Source organism: Caretta caretta, chromosome 1, assembly GCF_965140235.1.
Source record: "Caretta caretta isolate rCarCar2 chromosome 1, rCarCar1.hap1, whole genome shotgun sequence".
NCBI lineage: Eukaryota > Metazoa > Chordata > Testudines > Cheloniidae > Caretta > Caretta caretta.
The window spans coordinates 210,731,502-210,746,154 of record NC_134206.1 but is presented as its reverse complement, the minus strand read 5'-3'; the positions used below and the strand labels follow the sequence as shown (position 1 = coordinate 210,746,154).

The 14,653-nt window shown below is 41.0% G+C and overlaps 1 protein-coding gene across 1 annotated transcript; it reads left to right on the top strand.

The window, feature by feature from the left end:
* The first annotated feature begins 593 nt into the window (after positions 1-593).
* LOC125639072 (taste receptor type 2 member 41-like) lies at positions 594-5,736 on the top strand. The gene is given in 3 exon segments (XM_075125155.1): positions 594-682; positions 5,285-5,657; positions 5,659-5,736. Coding segments are annotated over 3 exon segments (540 nt in total).
* The last annotated feature ends 8,917 nt before the right edge of the window (positions 5,737-14,653 follow it).

Here is a 14,653-nt window from a genome sequence, read left to right as displayed (position 1 = left end):
AGCAAGTAAAAAAAACCTTCCTGTTCCCCAAAGACAATGAAAATAGATGTTTCCATCCTACACATTACTGGTGTGAAATCCCCAATGGTGACAAAGTGGCGAGGCCATGGGTACTCAAAAACCCAGAATGCTGCATACTGTTTTTGTTGCAAATTCTTCCAGTCTAATGTTCCAGCCACATTGGGTTCTACAGGAACAAAGGACTGGAAAAATCTGGCTAGAAATCTGGCATGCCATGAGAAGGCAGCAAATCACCAGAGAGCATTCCATAGATGGAAAGAGCTTGAGACGAGCCTAAGGTTAAAGGTAGATGATCAGCGTCAAGTTACTCTGAAACCTATCAAGGGAAGAGTGCATTAGAGTCTTTTTACTGGCCTAGCCCTTTCACTACGTTACTCATACCTGAAGAGGCAGTGGTACAGCAAACAGTGGGAGAGTTATCTGCTTTTCATGCTCTGTAGGGCTAGGCAGGGGGAGGAGGCATGTGGAGCAGTTTGTTTCTGTACATAGACATGTCCCTTGGATCCTCCCAAGGGATCTCTAGGAAACTTCCATGGAGGTGTTCTGCAACCCTCTTGAAAAAGTTTCTAGAGATGGCTGCCTTATTTCTTCCTCCACGATGGGACGCTTTTCCACACCACTCCATGGTGAATTCAGCTGGCACCATTGCATACAGGCCCAGGTACGTTCCCCAGTAGCCGTTGTGCTCACTGTGCCTTTTGTTATTCTCAGGAGCACGATATCAGCGAAGACCACTACCACCTGTGGAAAATAGTGTCAATATTCCGTCCAATTTAAAAATCCTCCCTTGTTCTTTTAGCTCAGACTAGGAAAAGAACCCAGGGGTCCTGAGTCCCAGTCCTGTGCTCTTATTTGAGTTATATCTTAGCCAAACAGAACTTACAATGGGACATGATTTATTAGCTTCTTACCGATAATAGTCCCAGCCTCAGTCCCTATAAAGGACAGAGCCCTTTATAGGTATGATCCTGTTGCCAAAGAACTTTTCCTAGGGAAGAATAATTCCTTCCTCTAGGGACCTCCGGATGAATTCTTATGGCCTGTGTTTTCCAAGAAATCAAAGCAGAGGATTGTAATGATCTCTTCTGGCCTTAAAAATCTAGGAACATCTAAATGATGTGAGCCATCTGAAGGACACTAACTAACCACAAGAGGGAAAGGGACTGGTTTAGACACCAAGAGCTGTAACTAGGGGCTTGTCTATTCCCAAAGTTTCCTTTGCCATTATTCTCAATAGGTGGTTCTCCACTGGGGGAAGCTGTAGTACAAACAGTGTTGTGACCTTACAAACTCCAGAATACCAACTGGTAGATGGTTCACTGTTCTGTAACAATAATTCCTATCAGACCTGACACACTCACTGCACCTAACATGCTGCTTTCATAGTATTTATCCAAACGAGGGTCGTATTGATCCTCATGATTATTGTGTGATATATTCGGGGGCACTGTTTAAGGAGTTATGTATGTGTGCTGAAAGAGATGTTCATAAAATATATTTAAGAGGCAGAGCTGACAAACGGACGTAGGCTGTTTGTTCTCTGCGTTCTCCACTGGCAACTGTTACAGGAAGTCTTAGAAATATGCGCAGAGCAACCAAAGCATTTGGAAAGAGGGTGGTCGTCTTATCTGCACACATCTATTCCAGAGCAGCCTTTGGCATTGATCCTGCTGAAATGTAACCTGAAAGGGCTTTCAGTTCATCACCTAAATCACTCGCATCAACATCGCGCATGTGCTCATGTCTCAGCACTGTCTCTCGTGCCCGGCATTGCTGGTATAGATCTTCTTCAGGTATAGTGAGGAACTCCTCACTATACCTGGAGAAGACCTACACCAGCAATGCAGGGCATACAACATCCCAAATATACTGCTGTGTTCATTCCTTGAGATGCATGAAACGTTCTTCAACTGACTGTATTGTACAAACTAGCACCTGGTTAAAGAATTCAACTTAGAATTGTTGTTGGGGTCTCTTATGGGATTATCTCATGCCTCGTAATCAAAATGTCTTCTTCTTCAGTGACTCTTGTGAATTGTTAGTCTGGATCTGTAAAAGGGGCAAAGAATCCTGTTGCACCTTGAATGGGTGGGAAAATAGCTTCAGTGTGATGTTCCTCTGCCAACTTCTGTGCACTCTTCAGAACGTTTTGAAATCTTTCATCTGACCAGTAAGACTGTACGTATGACTTTGCTTTGTCCAATTGTTCCATTGCTCCAGATATATCAAGGGCAACACCTTGCAGTCTCTTGCTTACCACATTTATTTCAAACAGTATGTCATGCCACAACACTAAGCCACACAGAAATTTGCAGTTATGTATGTTTCTGGTGATTTCAGTTCCCTCTGCCACTGTTAGCCCAGGAACACTTCCTGTCATAGCATTATCCTCCATAATGTGTTTCTGAGTACAGAAGCCATGGCCACTCCACTTTGTCTCCTTTGGGGATTTCACGCCAGTAATGTGTGCGGAAACTTCTATTTTCATTGTCTTTGGGGAACAAGAAGTTTTTTTTCACTTGCTGTGGCTCAGGCACTACAAGGAAGTCCCTCGGGGCACAGGGACGGGCGGCGTCTGTGGGTAGGATTACATTTTTCGAGCATAGCTCACAACAGAACTTATCTATCTGGTGAGTAGTGCTGGTGATAGACCACTGACGCCCCTAAGCAGGAATATTCCCCCCTGCCCACACACATGTACACAATACTAAAACATGCAAGTTCTTATAATAAAAAGCAAAAGGGAGATGCTTGAGCTGCTTGTGGTTCTAAGCAATTGCTTAGTCTTGCTTATGCCTAGTGCCAGCTCTTCTAGTGAGATAAGCTAGAAGTCAAACAATAAAAAATAGCAAGTGGGAGAGAGGGAGACGGCAGAGAAAGAAATTAAAGGACTGTAGACGGAAATGAAGATTTTCATAGAAAAGGCATAACACTGGAAAGAAATTTATATGGACAGTAGCTGAGGCCAAGATTCTTTGATGATTTGCATCCCTATAAATGCAGTTCCTACCCTTAGAAAACACTTAAACCAACAGTGTCAATACCAGCCAGAGCCCAGCAGACCAGCACAAGAGTCACAATTTCCCTTTTTGCAGTTTCTCCAAGAACCGAAGAATCAGCGCAGGCTTGGAAAACAACAGGCCGTCAGGAACACTATCCCCGATAATGTCACGGCTAACCTGGTGGCTGAACTTTGTGACTTTGTCCTTACCCATAACTATTTCACATTTGGGGACAATGTATACCTTCAGATCAGCGGCACTGCTATGGGTACCCACATGGCCCCACAGTATGCCAACATTTTTATGGCTGATTTAGAACAACGCTTCCTCAGCTCTCGTCCCCTAAAGCCCCTACTCTACTTGCGCTATATTGATGACATCTTCATCATCTGGACCCATGGAAAAGAAGCCCTTGAGGAATTCCACCATGATTTCAACAATTTCCATCCCACCACCAACCTCAGCCTGGTCCAGTCCACACAAGAGATCCACTTCCTGGACACTACAGTGCTAATAAACAATGGCCACATAAACACCACCCTATACCGGAAACCTACTGACCGCTATTCCTACCTGCATGCCTCCAGCTTTCACCCTGACCACACCACACGATCCATCGTCTACAGCCAAGCTCTGCGATACAACCGCATTTGCTCCAACCCCTCAGACAGAGACAAACACCTACAAGATCTCTGTCAAGCTTTCTTACAACTACAATACCCACCTGCAGAAGTAAAGAAACAGATTGATAGAGCCAGAAGAGTTCCCAGAAGTTACCTACTACAGGACAGGCCTAACAAAGAAAATAACAGAACGCCACTAGCGGTCACCTTCAGCCCCCAACTAAAACCCCTCCAACGCATTATTAAGGATCTACAACCTATCCTAAAGGATGACCCAACACTCTCACAAGTCTTGGGAGACAGGCCAGTCCTTGCCTACAGACAGCCCCGCAACCTGAAGCAAATACTCACCAACAACCACATACCACACAACAGAACCACTAACCCAGGAACTTATCCTTGCAACAAAGCCCGTTGCCAATTGTGCCCACATATCTATTCAGGGGACACCATTACAGGGCCTAATAACATCAGCCACACTATCAGAGGCTCGTTCACCTGCACATCCACCAATGTGATATATGCCATCATGTGCCAGCAATGCCCCTCTGCCATGTACATTGGTCAAACTGGACAGTCTCTACGTAAAAGAATAAATGGACACAAATCAGATGTCAAGAATTCTAACATTCATAAACCAGTCGGAGAACACTTCAATCTCTCTGGTCACGCAATCACAGACATGAAGGTCGCTATCTTAAAACAAAAAAACTTCAAATCCAGACTCCAGCGAGAAACTGCTGAATTGGAATTCATTTGCAAATTGGATACTATTAATTTAGGCTTAAATAGAGACTGGGAGTGGCTAAGTCATTATGCAAGGTAGCCTGTTTCCTCTTGTTTTTTCCTACCCCCCCCCCCCCCCCAGATATTCTGGTTTAACTTGGATTTAAACTTGGAGAGTGGTCAGTTCAGATGAGCTATTACCAGCAGGAGAGTGAGTTTGTGTGTGTATGGGGGTGGGGGGGGAAGTGAGAAAACCTGGATCTATGCAGGAAATAGCCCGACTTGATTATGTAAAAAGTTGTCACTTTGGATGGGCTAGCACCAGCAGGAGAGTGAATTTGTGTGGGGGGGTGGAGGGTGAGAAAACCTGGATTTGTGCTGGAAATGGCCCACCTGTTGATCACTTTAGATAAGCTATTACCAGCAGGACAGTGGGGTGGGAGGAGGTATTGTTTCATATTCTCTGTGTGTATATAAAGTCTGCTGCAGTTTCCACGGTACACATCTGATGAAGTGAGCTGTGGCTCACGAAAGCTCATGCTCAAATAAATTGGTTAGTCTCTAAGGTGCCACAAGTACTCCTTTTCTTTTAACAATTAGAAACACTCTCGCTCCAGCTCTCAGCTCGCCGATCCTTTTGGGACCTGAGTCTCTTGTTGCAAGTCTGGGGAATGGAATTATTATAGTTGTGATTTTCACCGACTGGATCAGAAGCAGAAAGCTGGCTTCGTGTGAGCTTATTATTACCTCCCTGAGAGTCTCCAGGTTTCTCCCACCATGGAGTGTAATGCTAAGCAACGTCATTTATATCTTTTTTCCATGGACTTCTGCACTCGAATGCAAACACAAAGCATTCGGACTCTTGTGGAATTGTGTAAACTTGGTCAGTCTCTGGTGTGCCACCTGGCTTAGCGTCTTCATCTCTCTAAAGTTTGCCAACTTCACCCAACCCTTTTTTCTCTTGTTGAAGCTGAGAATTGTTTTGCTGGTGCCAAGGCTTCTCCTGGACTCCCGGATTGTTTCCTTCTTCAGTGCCATCCCATTAGTCTGGCTTGATGTTGGGGTTGATCTACGCAACTCAAGAAAAAGCCCAGGAGGAAACAAAACCTTGACTGAGTCTAAGGATATCCCAGATCTCTCCTTTATGCCTATGGAAGTAATTGTATCTGCCATCCCTTTCATTATATTCTTGGTTTCATCCATCCTATTGCTCATCTCTCAATGGAAATACACAAAGAAAATGAAAACCAATGTTACTGGTTTCAAAGATCTCCGTGTGAAAGCCCCACACCAATATCATGAAATCTCTGCTTTCCTTCTTTACCCTCTTCATTATATATTTTGTGACTATAATATCATTCTGACGGAGACAATAAAATTTCAAAACCCTCATGAAGTTCTACTTTCTGCATATCCTTCTGGACACCTCATTATTTTGGTTCTGACCAATCCAAAACCGAAACCATTGTCAGGAAGAGTCTGCATACAATCAAATGCCGACCATGAATCCTAAAGATCCAAAGAGGGGGCCTTTCATTCTCATCCAACATAGGAAGGGACTCAAATCCATAGTCTCCATTTCACATGAGATGTTTTTTTCCTCCATGCTATTCCTCAGATAAATGATTTGCTGAATTGCTGTTTCACTCCCAGTCCTGCATGGAAAAGGCTCCCACCTTTTTACGCTCTCCTTCTCTGTTCTCACAGATCCTTAATTAATAACCACTCTTTCCATGAACTATTCCTACGTTAGCCTACTGCAGCACCCTTTTCTGAATTCTTGGCCTGCATTTCAGTTCGGTAGTGTTCAGTTATAACCTCTGTGTCTTATTGTTTCTTTGGCACAAACCAAATATATTTAAGTTGCTATTTAGGGCCATAACGAATACTTTTCTAGTAGGGTCTTACTTCTGCATGCCCTCATTCAACATTGTGAAATATTGGTGACTGAAATCAAGTGTAATTGCCTGTGTGTAATTATAAAATAGAGTGATAGACCCTAGATCTGGGACACAGCGGCATAAAAGAGTAAAAAGCTGAAAGGCCACTGGCACAGCTACCTGGACAATCTGAAGACTTGCCACTTTGACAAATATGGTTAATTATGCTTGCAGTATTCCTTGTACAGCTTTGTGTGCTGCAAATACTGAGGTCTCCTGATAGCAAATACTTATTTAATTGTCTAAGGCAATTAACAAGCTTTGAGAGGATACAGCTGTCCCAGTGAGACACATTTTTATGAGGGGGGGAAAAATTCACATTGATACTTTGCCAAGTGTAAATCAACGCTAGTCCTGAACAGTAACAAATGCCACTATTTTGATGCAGAATTTCTGACTCCAACAAAACATGACCACCACCACCCCCACCCCCATGCCTGGGAGAACTTGTAGTGCTAGCTAATAGTTGTTCTGTTTATTTAATTGCTTTTCTTGAGAATGACATAATTGTACCTGGTTATTTTAATGTTTCATTCTTAATCCCATACACCGTCATGCAAATTTCCTGTCATGTAAAGAATGCATGGATTGTGCCATTCCTAGAAAATACTGTGAAGCAAAGCGCACCCCAAGTTCTTCAGATTTGCACCTTCATGCAAAGTCCAAGCTCCAGCGATGTTAAGGCAGACGAAATGCATGGACTGTGTGTCAGTCAGATGTTCTTGTCAGAGAACACAAAAGGCATTCCTTGGCTGAAGAATAGGTAATGCAAATTGTTGCTTCAAATAAAATCCCTCTTTCTTAGGCACATACCAGTAGCTAGCTACATTAATCAGCATATGGTAATTAACCATTCAAGCTGATCATAGACTATTTACTTCACACTTCCAAGAGAAATAAAGACAATGATATTATTACCCCACACATTTAATCAAATTGTGAATATTCCCATTTGCTCTCTCAATCAATAAAATACAGAAACAGACAAGAAATAAAGAAAAGGAGTACTTGTGGCACCTTAGAGACTAACCCATTTATTTGAGGATGAGCTTTCGTGAGCTACAGCTCACTTCATCGGATGCATACCGTGGAAACTGCAGCAGACTTTATATACACACAGAGAATATGAAACAATACCTCCTCCCACCCCACTGTCCTGCTGGTAATAGCTTATCTAAAGTGATCATCAGGTGGGCCATTTCCAGCCTGATGATCACTTTAGATAAGCTATTACCAGCAGGACAGTGGGGTGGGAGGAGGTATTGTTTCATATTCTCTGTGTATATATAAAGTCTTTTGCAGTTTCCACGGTATGCCTCCGATGAAGTGAGCTGTAGCTCACGAAAGCTCATGCTCAAATAAATGGGTTAGTCTCTAAGGTGCCACAAGTACTCCTTTTCTTTTTGCGAATACAGACTAACACGGCTGCTCCTCTGAAACCAGACAAGAAATAAGTTTACCAGCTTCAAGCTAATGAGACCACATTTTGAGGGTTCTAACATATATAGGTAAACACAGACAAATAGAATTTGTACTGGCTTCTAATTCTCTAACAGTAGAAACACATTTTGAATACTCTGATCTATGTAATTTAGCTTTATGAACTATTTACAAGGGATGGCCCTGTTTAGCAATTCAGTACTTCTCTAATATGTTCTTAAAGGTTGATCTTGGGCCAATTTATCCTGCTGGTTGCTTAACCCATTCTGGCTTCATGTCACAACTTTATTGTCACTTTCAATAACACACAGAGAAAATATGTGTGTCCCTGCCCCCAGATACCCACGTGTTTCTTGTTTGGGAACTTACTGAGAATAGTCCTTTCTCAAGAAGCTAACCAAATGCTTCACTGAGGTTGCTTAGAATCAAACACATTGTGATACAAGTACATAGCCCATAATCATAACTTTAACTACAAAATGCTACACACCTACAGCTAGCATAATCATAACCAGCAAACCATAATCTTTTCATAGACACCTCATATGATAACCATTATACAATATTTGCTGCACATATATACCAGTGGTTGCAACATACAGTCACAGTTTGTGTCAATAATGTCACACACATCCCAACGCAAAAATTGATGCAGGAAGGGATGGTAAAAACATTGCTGACTGCATCCCAATACCTCCCTTGGTTATTAAGTCTTACCACAGCTAGTATTGGGTTAGAAGCCATATCAGAAATGGTTTATCAAAGTCACGTTTAGTAAAAAGATTGACTCGCTTTACACATTCAAGGTAAAACTTGGTTAGAACAATAATGGATTGGATCTGGTTTTGCAGCGTTGTTCCTGTATGTCTCATGTGATCTTGCCAAGAGCTAAAGAATATAGTTGCTTTATCCATACAAGTGCTGGAAAATGTTTGGAACCCATTTAGTAGTAGGACAATGTAGATATTAATGTTGTTCATAGTATAGGAATCGGCATTCAGCTGTGAAAGCAAAATAGCAGTGTGCCTTAGTTTTCCTTTTCATAGAGTACATTAGGTCTGGAATGTCTTTTCTCCTGTGAAAAGTTCCAAGACTGTTAACAGCAGTATTTGTACACTGGAACATGACCATAAGTTGTAAGGGACTGTAGGCGTGCATTGCAGGTATATTTGGGCCTGCAAAGAAGGGAGAAGAGGGAATTGGAAATGGGAAATGAGACTGGGGACACAGGCAAGGTTCTGTGGCGTCAGAGCTGGGAAGGGGGTACGGGGTAAAGGCTCCGCGGCATCAGAGCTGGGAAGAAGGATACGGAATAAATGCTCTGTGATGTCAGAGCAGGAAATGGAACACTAGGAAACAGACTCTGGTGGTGCGCAGAGCAATGTTTACTTGGCATTAACTCCAATAAACCTCGCATTGTCTGCACTTCAGACTTCTGGTCTTCTGCTTTCTGCCTGCGTGACAAGAACCAGGGGAGGGGTGAAGGGAAAACCCTCTAACACCTTCCATTACTATCTTATATATCTAGCACAGACTTATCGCTCATAAATGCTGAACAGGCTTAGACTCCTATACTACACTCTTCCATATGCCTATATTTATACCTATCAATTAAATCTATTCATCATACATTGATTGCATATGGGTTAAGATTATTGGCTACAATTAACCCCTTTAATGGAATGAATATTCTGGAAAATAAGAACTCCATAACAACAATTACGTATTGATTCACGGCACACACTAAAATTCATTATAAGCATAACTCAAAGTTCTATATGTAGCCTTAATTAGCCTATGCTTATTAAGTGCTAGTTTTTTCTTCGTATGGAAGTTGATGTATGTGGTTGATATACCGCTTCTGCAGGCTATTAGTGATGCACGGAAGCATATGGGGGGTTTGATACTTGATGTGGGTTTATGCTATGCATCTCTTAATAAATATCCGCCTGGATTATGTCTACAGTATCTATGGGTGCTGATAGAAAGTGGCCAGAAAGGGGATGGATGTAGGTTGGACTGAGTGGGTCTTGTTCCTCTGCATTTCTTGACTTGATCTTTCCCCATAAGGCAAAATTAATGCCCAAAGTCAGGCTACTTTGGACAGTAATCTATCCCTTCTATCCAATTCCCATCCCTCCAGGTTGGCTAATACTTCATGTAGTCTATCTATCTAATAATTTAGTCAGCATCCATTCTGCTTGATCCATGTTGTTACTAGTTTCTCTTGTGTGAATTTTTCCTTTCTAACAACTGTTTTAGATGTAACTTTCACCCTGCTGATTCTAAAACTATAGCAGAAGTAAAACTGATTCTAAAGTGGTGGAGGACTGGTCCATTGATTAATATATGAACTCCAATTAATTAAAGTCTACAATTCATTTCATATGAAACCTGATTTTTGTTTTTATCAAAAGCCTTGGGGCAAAAGTAGCAATTGATGCCCAGTTCAATAAGAAGGGTAAAGCCTCTAAGTCACTCCTGGTTTTATTAGGCAGTGGATAGTAACACTTACTATCCAGAGCATGTCATCAAATGTCTTTGGGTAGTTGCCAGGGTCTTCAAAAGCTTAATTACAGTGAATCTCTTTCAAAGCTTTGCTCAGATTACATGTGCTAGCTCATGGCCTCCTTACAGCTTGTTAACGCTGCCTTCCTCTCCGCGTCCCTGACACTCTTGTGTGCAATTACAGCCATTTGGCTCTGACTTTCAGGAGGAGCTAATTAATACATATCTGGGAAGAGAATGGAAAAAACTCTCCTTCTGAGTTCTGAGAAGAGGCAAAACTTTGAATGAAGAGGAGAAAAGGGGATAGAATATTAGGATGGGAGGAAAGGAAATATCAAAAACTGTGGGAAGAGCTTTGTCTTTCCATTTCCCAATCTCTCCTCTTAGTAGCAGGGAGTTATGAAGTCTCTTCTTTCAGATGGCATTTTGTGAGATTCAGAATCCCTATTGATCCCTGTTTCAGTTTTGGATTAAGCAAAATCAAGATAACAGAGTGTCCAGAACGATAAGATGCCATTACTGATATATTGAACTAGGATTATTCATAGACAGAGAAAATAGTAAATGACTGACGAGATCAGTGCAACCCAATATGAAAAGTAGAAGACCGTGAAGATCAGAGCCTTAATGGAACCAACATGAGCCTTGTTCTGGGGGGGTCCTGGAAATTGGTAATTTCTCTTTGCATCCGTCTGGTGTGTCTCCACAGAGCAGTGATTAACAAGGTGGCTGAAACCATAAATATGAGGAAGGGAATGAATGGTTCCAGTAAATGCAAAATAATTACATAGAGGTGTGGTATGCTCAGTTCTCTGGTTTGCTGGAGATTAGTGAGAAAGTCATATTTGAGTCCCAAAGTGAACAATTCATACACACACTAATGGGACAGAAGTGCCTGAGGACACAAATAGGGAGCTCATGAGCTTTTTATTCTCTGCTTCAGCCAGAGGAAGAGGAGCTGGGAGAAAGCGGTGATCTTCACTCAACAGAAGACACCAGCCAGGTGGCAAACCAGAGACAGAGAGTTTAAAATGCAAGATTACAGTTCTCTGGAGAGTATAGGTAGGTGACGCTTTCCACCATAATTAAGAACTGGAAAAAAATTCTGGAGATGCCCAGACTTGCCAGAATCATATCACAGAAGATCAGTTTTTCTGCTTTTCAACCAGTCACTGCAAATCACAGATGTGATCAATCCATTCCCCATAATCCCCATGATTAACTCAATCACTAAAATGATCAGAGCAAGGATAGGAAACACAGCAGACATGTTTCAATTCACAGTCACCAAACTCCTGAATTCTCTTCCACAATTTCTAGGAGAAATTGCACAAGAGAACAGCGCTAACTACAGTGCAAATCTGCTGGTATTTGGTTGGCACATGCACTCACCTTCCGTCTTTGTGTATTAGTCCAGCAGTACAGCTGATGACAAAATTAGGGATATTTTCAGATGATTATAAAAGAGCCAGCTGTATTTAGGATGATGCAAATTTTAGGCAGATTCAATTACTGGTATTTCTTTCTGCTCACATATATTTCAATAGCTTCCTCTACAATGTATTAGTTTTATGAAACCGTGATGACTTTATCTTTGCTACTGCATGTTTGGATTCTGGAAATCAGACAGCTGAGTAGCAGATCAGAAAACTTGATCGATGAGGAGACAGTTGTCACTGACACTTTAGAAGTATTGAATGCAGCTTGCAACAAGGATCTCACAATATGCTCACAAAGGTCTTTGTTGCTGTTACTATTTTTTGGGTGTTTATGATTTCTTTTGTCTGTTCAATGTCATTTAGTTTAACTGAGTTGTATAAAAAAATTTGTTGAACATGGGGAGAAGACAGAAGGAGAATTTTTGGTAGTTGAAATGGGACAAGTTAGTAAAGAAGCAGGGAAACAAGATGTGTCTGACTGAAAGAAAAAGAGAAGGGTAAGACTCTTACCCTTTTCCTATCCTCATTAAAGAAGAGGAATTGTTTGAAGTTTATTTACAAGGACTACAGCAGTACTTGATGCATTCCAGGGTCAGAAAGAGGTCTCACCTGCCACTACTGGTGAATTGAGGGAAAAGACCTCAGAAGCAAACGATGTTGGTATAGACAGACATGCGTTTCCAATCTGATCAGTTTTGGCTTAGTATTGAACTCAGTGCTAAACAACTATTGTATGACTAAATAGCAGCAAAACTGTACTTAGCATGCACCACTGAGCCTTGAACCTCACTTACTATACGGGGTAGTGCTGCCAAATCAAGGAAGAAGTTAAAAGGGGTGCAACAGGGAAGCCTTTGTTTAAAATAGTTTTATATGATTTGACTCTCCCACTCCACTGTTTAAGGAGAGAACTGATCAGACTCCAGTTCTTACTTCTGCTCAATGATCACTAGAGCAGCATGATGAGCAGATATAGTGCAAGTACACTGTTACAGTGAAAACTTCCATGATAAAGAGATTGTACTACAGTACTTGTATATGGTGAATTGAAAAATATTATTTCTTTTGTTTCTTTTTTACAGTGTAAATATTTGTAATAAAAATAAATACAAAGTGAGCACTGTCCACTTTGTTTTGTGTTGTAACTGAAATAAATATACTTGAAAATGTACAAAACATCAAAATATATTTAAATTAATGGTATTTTATTATGGTTTAACAGTGCGATTAATATTTTTAATTGCATGATTAATTGTGATTAATTTTTTAATCATTGCCATCCATATTATTTATTATTTATACTGCAGTATCACCTACTGATCCCAGTCATAGTCCATTGCGGCAGGCACTATATAGAACACAGCAAAAAGACAGTCCCTGCTCCGAGAAGTTTATAGTCTCAGTATAAAATAAGAGTAAACAGATGCAGACAAGGGAAGCACAAGGAAACAGTAAGAACTGTGTAAGATTTGGATTCAGCAGCTTCCATGGAGCTGCTTGACATCTGCTTCATGCCTTGTTTTGTCTGCTCAGTGTCCAGCTCAGCTACATGGTACAGGGCGTAATCCCCTTTTCTTTTCCTTTTATTGGGTAACCAGGTGAGACTGGGACGATCTTTATTTTTGTGCACTGTATAGCACCGAGGCTGCTGTCCGTGCTATGTAAATAGGAAATAGCAAAAAACGGGATTGTTTAAAGAGAATATGAAAGGCCATCTTCTGTTACAAATGCATCCAATGTGTTAGCTTCCTTATACACACATTTTCTCCTCTTTCTGTTTGAAAGCTAAGCATTATGCTCAGATCTAATTGGACTGATATTATACCAAATAGCTCTTACTTTTGTGAAATAATAATTAATCCAATAGCCTAGCTATGAAAACAATGAATTAGTGAGTGAGTCATTTGAGACAAGTCTATCTGATATCTGAAATTAGTGAAACAATTGTATTTGCTGTGACTTCATTGTCACAGCAAATAAGTCAGGCTCAGTTCCTGAGAGGACTTCCCTCTTATCCCATGATGGCTTACTTTTCAAAAGTCAATTTAAATTACATACATTTTTTTAAAAAAAATTATATATTTTTTAGAAATCTAGACCTGTTATGTGTTTTGGTGTAACTTGCATTATCCTTATGTTAAATTTGCATTATCCTAACAAAACATTTACTTTATTCATATCTCTTTTGTATGTTGCAGGTCACAGTGAAAATGAAAAGACAAAAAACGATACAATTTTTCCACTCAAAGGCCTCAAAAACTAACCAAGGTGAAGAACACATCAAGAACCAAGAATATATCAACATGTCAACTGAAGGTTCAAGTGGTGTATCTACAGCCGACCAGCCCGAAGCACAAATACAGCTACCTATTGAAGAAACAGTGTCTCCAAAACCTAAAGGCATTTCCCGATGTTTGTCGGTCAAAGTGTTCCCATTTATTGAAGTTACAAAAGATGGCTACTGGTGCACCTCTTGCAAGAAAGCTTGCGAAGAAGGAAAGCTTCCCAATGCTATAACTGGTAAAAGTGGAGGAGCTTGGTTTGTCAAAACGATCAGCAAAGCCAATGCTGACAAACTACGTGAAAAGGCTGCAAAACACCAGGCCTCTGGAGTGCATCAACGTGCAGAAAGCTCACTATCTTTCTGCAGAAACTCAACTGACTGGCTAGAAGCATGTGGTGCAAAAGACTTAACAGTTGAAAAAGTGAAGAAACTCTCTCACCACATTCAAAAAATTTGCATACATGGCTAATGAATGCACCGATACAAATGGGCATCAAGTATTAAGTCATTGTGTCTTTTATCTTGATGTCAGTGGTAGAAGCTACTTTTGGATCAGTCAGAGAGCTATCCATTGAAAAAGTACTGGAAGAAGCAAAGACTTCAGTCCAGAAGTTGACTAATGAAGGCATTTATATTCAATCCTTAAGTGAAGAAGACAAGAAGTGTTTGT